This window comes from Emys orbicularis, chromosome 13, assembly GCF_028017835.1.
Source record: "Emys orbicularis isolate rEmyOrb1 chromosome 13, rEmyOrb1.hap1, whole genome shotgun sequence".
NCBI lineage: Eukaryota > Metazoa > Chordata > Testudines > Emydidae > Emys > Emys orbicularis.
Genome location: NC_088695.1, coordinates 1,409,858 through 1,414,239, shown reverse-complemented (window position 1 = coordinate 1,414,239; position 4,382 = coordinate 1,409,858). Strand labels below are relative to the sequence as shown.

Below are 4,382 nucleotides of genomic sequence, written 5' to 3'. Positions count from 1 at the left end.
GTTATGGTCTGTAAATACTTTTAATTTTTTTTTTTAGTTAAATTTTCATTGAAATGGGGTAAAAATGACGCTATCTGGCGGGGTTGGAGGGGAAACGGCATGCTGGGAAATATGCAAATTAGTTAAACGGCCGCAGCGACTGGAGAACGTGCCGGGGACAGGCGCCTCGCGCTGCCAGACAGTGGCCGTTAGGGGACGTGAGAGGGGCAGTTGGGGGCGGGATACGGACGCATGCGCTGTGCTAACCCCCGGGTTGGGGGCGCGCGGGGCGCGCATGCGCCTGATTTCAGTTTCGGTTCCCTTTGCAGTCAGCGGCACGTGCGCCCACTCCCTTTGTTTCTCTGTGTCCCAGTGCGCATGCGTCTAGACCCTCCCTCACAGGGATGATTCCTGAGTGCGCATGAGTAAAAACTGCTTTTCCCTCCGTTGCACACTGCGCGTGGGCAGTCGCCACTTCGGGGGCGCTTAATACGCATGCGCGATGACCGCCATTCGTTGCCCAGAGTAACTACCCCGCAGGAGGACGTCCGAGCCTCCTTCCCTATTGAGCATGCGCATCCAAATCCCTCGCGGCCTCCCGACTCCCAATGCGCATGTCGAGAGCAGAACCCGGCGGCTGCGCGCTGCTCTCTGACCGGCGTCCGTCCTCACGCGCCACTGCCGCGGCGGCGCCTAACGCGCGTGCGCCTCCGGCGCCTTCTAATGCGCATGCGTCACCTCTCCGCCTGGTGGCGGCGGCGCGCTGCTCCGGCCTGCGGCGTCTCTATGGTGAGTCGGGCCCCAGAAGCTTATGGGTGAAAGCCAAGGGGAGCGGGAGTTTGGTCAAGGCCGGGGCCGGGTTCCAGCCCCGCCCCCCACCGCCCCAGGGACCTAGCCCCGCCCCTAAGTGCCTAGCCCCGCCCCTCAGGGTCACAGGCCTTCCCCCCGCCCCCCAGGGACCTAGCCCCGCCCCTTCGGGTCACAGACCTTCCCCCCGCCCCCCCAGACACTTAACCCCGCCCCCCACCGCCCCAGGGTCCCAGCCCCGCCCCACAGCGCCCCAGGGACCTAGCCCCGCCCCTAAGTGCCTAGCCCCGCCCCTCAGGGTCACAGGCCTTCCCCCCGCCCCCCAGGGACCTAGCCCCGCCCCTTCGGGTCACAGACCTTCCCCCCGCCCCCCAGACACTTAACCCCGCCCCACAGCGCCCCAGGGACCTAGCCCCGCCCCTCAGACTCACAGTCCTTCCCCCCGCCCCCCAGACACTTAACCCCGCCCCCCACCGCCCCAGGGACCTAGCCCCGCCCCTCAGACTCACAGCCCTTCCCCCCGCCCCCCAGACACTTAACCGTGCCCCCCACCACCCCAGGGAGCTAGCCCTGCCCCCCAGAGACCTAGCCCTGCCCCAAAGGGCTTGGCCCCGCCCCTCAGGGTCACAGCCCTCCTCCCTCACCCAGACACTTAACCCCGCCCCCCAGGGCCCTGCCCCCACCCTAGGGACCTAGCCCCGTCCCTCAGTGTCCAGCCCTTCCCCCCATGGACCTAGCCCCACCCCTCTCCCTGCCCTCCCCTATGGTCCTAGCCTCGGCCCTCCCCCTGCCCCCCATGACCCCGGCTCCACCCCCTAGGGCCCCTGCCCCACCCCTGTAGGGACATAACCCTGGCCCCCAGAGACCCCTGGTCCCATCTCCCACCCTCCCAAGCCCTGCACCCCCAAGAGCCAGACCTGCCCCCACCCCCGTGGCCCTGTCCTCTGTTACCCCGAGGATGCTAGTGCCCCCTATGAGGATCACCACTCAGTGCCCTTCATTTGCTGACTTTGTTCCTGCCCCCCAACAGGCTGATCCCGCCCTGTAACCCACCTCCATCCCCCGTCTCCATCGCCAGCCATGAACCACGGCCCCCAGCTCATCACCTTCACCCGTGCCCGGGAGCAATCGGACTGCTGGAAGGATGGGCACCTCCGGAAACGGGCCGGCTCCCCTGCCAACCGCCGGGAAAAGGAGGGGGACGTGGAGGGCGAGGAAGCTCGGAGCTTCTACGAGAGTCTCCTGGCCTCGGGCGAGAGCTCCAGTCTCCCACGGAAACGCAAGGCCCCACTGAGGCGCCCGGGGGTGCCTGAGCCCCCCATCGCCCAGCCAGGGCAGACGGACCCTCGTAGGGGGAACCTCCTGCTGAGATCGGCCCAGGAGGGCGACATGGGGACCCTGCGGCGGCTGCTGGAGAGGGAGGGGTGCGATGTGAACTACCGGGATGGTTACTATTGGACGGCGGTGATGTGTGCCGCTTACGCAGGCCGGGGGGAAGCCGTGAGGTACCTGCTGACCCGGGGAGCCGCATGGGTGGGAGTGTGCGAGTCGCAGGGGCGGGACGCGGTGGACCTAGCTGAGGAAGCCGGGCACCAGGACGTGGTGAGGATCCTACAGGAGCGTGAAACGGTTCAGCCAGAGGAGAGGATGGCCAGGTGAGTCTTCTGTTCCCCTGCCCTGTACCCAGCCAGTCCCCCCACCCTGGGGCTGGATCGGAGCCAGCACCCTCTAGAGAGGAAAGGCCCCATATCTCATTCCCCTCATGCCTGAACCAGCCAGTTCCCCCACCGTGGGGCTGGATGGGAACCAGCGGCCCCTAAAGGGGAAAGGCCCCATGTCCTATTCCCCATCTCCCTGAGTCAACCAATATGCTCATCCTGGAAGCGGCTGACCCCATTGTCTCCCCATCAGGAGGACTCCAGTGGAGAGAAAATACTGTGCCGTCTGCCAGACACATTACAGCGAAGATAGTGTGGAGCTCCATGAACGCTCCACTGCCCACCTCTTCAACCGGCGCGACCCGCTCCCTCCAACCCGCTACCACATCCCCGAGAGCAACGTCGGCTTCCAGCTCATGGTCAAGGGGGGCTGGGACTGCGAGGCCGGGCTGGGGCCTGAGGGCACCGGCCGTAAATTCCCCGTCCAGACCGTCCTCAAGAGGGACCAGAAGGGCCTGGGCTTCCGTAGCGACCTCCGGCCCAAGGTCACCCACTTCAACGCCAACGATCCCAGTGCTGTGGCGCGGCCCAAGGAGCAGCAGCCTAGGACAGAGCGGGCAGCTACAGTGGGGAAGAGAGAGGCCCGTCGCAGAGAGGCCAAAGCAAAGGCCTGGGAGCGTGACCTCCGCACCTACATGAACCTTGACCTTTGAACTCTTGGGATCAAGAGCCCCTATAGTCATTGGGCTACTGGAATTGCTTGGATGGTGCACCTTCATGAACTTTGACCTTGAACCTTTCATGATCAGTAGCTCCTATAACCATTCAGCTATTTTAATTGCCGGGATGGTGCGTCTACATGAACTCTGACCTTTAACCCCCAGTGACTAATCAATAACTCTAAAACCGTTGGATTAACCAGATGGGGAACCTTCCGGGAACTTCAACCTGTGGTACTTCTGACATCTGTACCGTTAACCAACAAACCTGAAACTGTTTAGCCAATCAGATCCCTCATGTCTACATGAGCGTTGACCTTTAACCTGTGATGTCATCTCTGTGGTGCACCATTAACTAATAAGTGCACGGTCCTTGAAAATGTTCAGCCAATTGACTTCCTTGACTGGTTGGACGCCAACCCCTGACACAATGTTGACCATTAACCGGGGGCATCTCAGTGGCATCGCTGTACCGTTAACCAGTGAGCCTACAGCTCTTTAAAGCATTCGGCCTATTGGATTCCTGGATTGGCAGAATGATATGACATCACTTTTCTTAAAGGGCCACTTGTGATCAGGGAAGAGACACATCTCTGCACTCCTAAGGGTCTTAGAACGCCAGATCTGCTGACCAGAGCAACGTGCAGAAGCTCTCGCTCCTGTAACCCAAGAGGAGACGATCCAATGATGGGAATGTGGCCTGTGTTCTGTTCTCCCTTCCACTTAGAAAGCAGTGAGATATTTGGGTGGGAAAAGACGCCAGCAGGACTTTTGGATCTCTGCGGATTTTGCTGCATTGACTGATCGGGAGGGGGAGCAACTAATCTCCTCACTTGTTGTCAGGATTCTGTTTGATCTGAAATCTTTGAGAGAGAATAAATATGGTCCCTCACTAGTTGTTTTATGTCTCTAATAATTACTCCTTTCAAAGAGATCTGGATTTCCTAATTACTCTAAGATCAGACTCCAGCCCTGACTCCCATTACATTCCAAATTTACCCCATGTGTCCCTGACTCCATTAACTCAGGTGGTGTCACTGTGGATTCAATGAGGGCAGAACCTGGCCCTGGCTCCATTGACATCAGTGGGGTCACTTTGGATTTAGCTCAGGGTCACTGAGATCAGCATCCAGCCCTTTCTTTTTTTTGTAAAGTCAACAAAACGGGCCTTTTATTTCCTTGCGTCCAGATGCTTTTTCTTGCTGCTGTTTCCTCTGCT

At 60.4% G+C, this 4,382-nt stretch overlaps 1 protein-coding gene across 1 annotated transcript; it reads left to right on the top strand.

Moving 5' to 3' along the window:
• The first annotated feature begins 1,866 nt into the window (after positions 1-1,866).
• GPANK1 (G-patch domain and ankyrin repeats 1) lies at positions 1,867-4,056 on the top strand. Its single transcript, XM_065415748.1, has 2 exons — positions 1,867-2,441; positions 2,698-4,056. The coding sequence occupies exons 1-2, from the start codon at positions 1,867-1,869 to the stop codon at positions 3,155-3,157; spliced, it is 1,035 nt and encodes a 344-aa protein (XP_065271820.1). The 3' UTR covers positions 3,158-4,056.
• The last annotated feature ends 326 nt before the right edge of the window (positions 4,057-4,382 follow it).

Coding starts and splice junctions, on each gene's coding strand:
- GPANK1 (XM_065415748.1), top strand. CDS start 1,867: ATGAACCACGGCCCCCAGCTCATCACCTTCACCCGTGCCCGGGAGCAA. Junction 2,442..2,697: donor CCAGAGGAGAGGATGGCCAG/GTGAGTCTTCTG, acceptor TCTCCCCATCAG/GAGGACTCCAGTGGAGAGAA.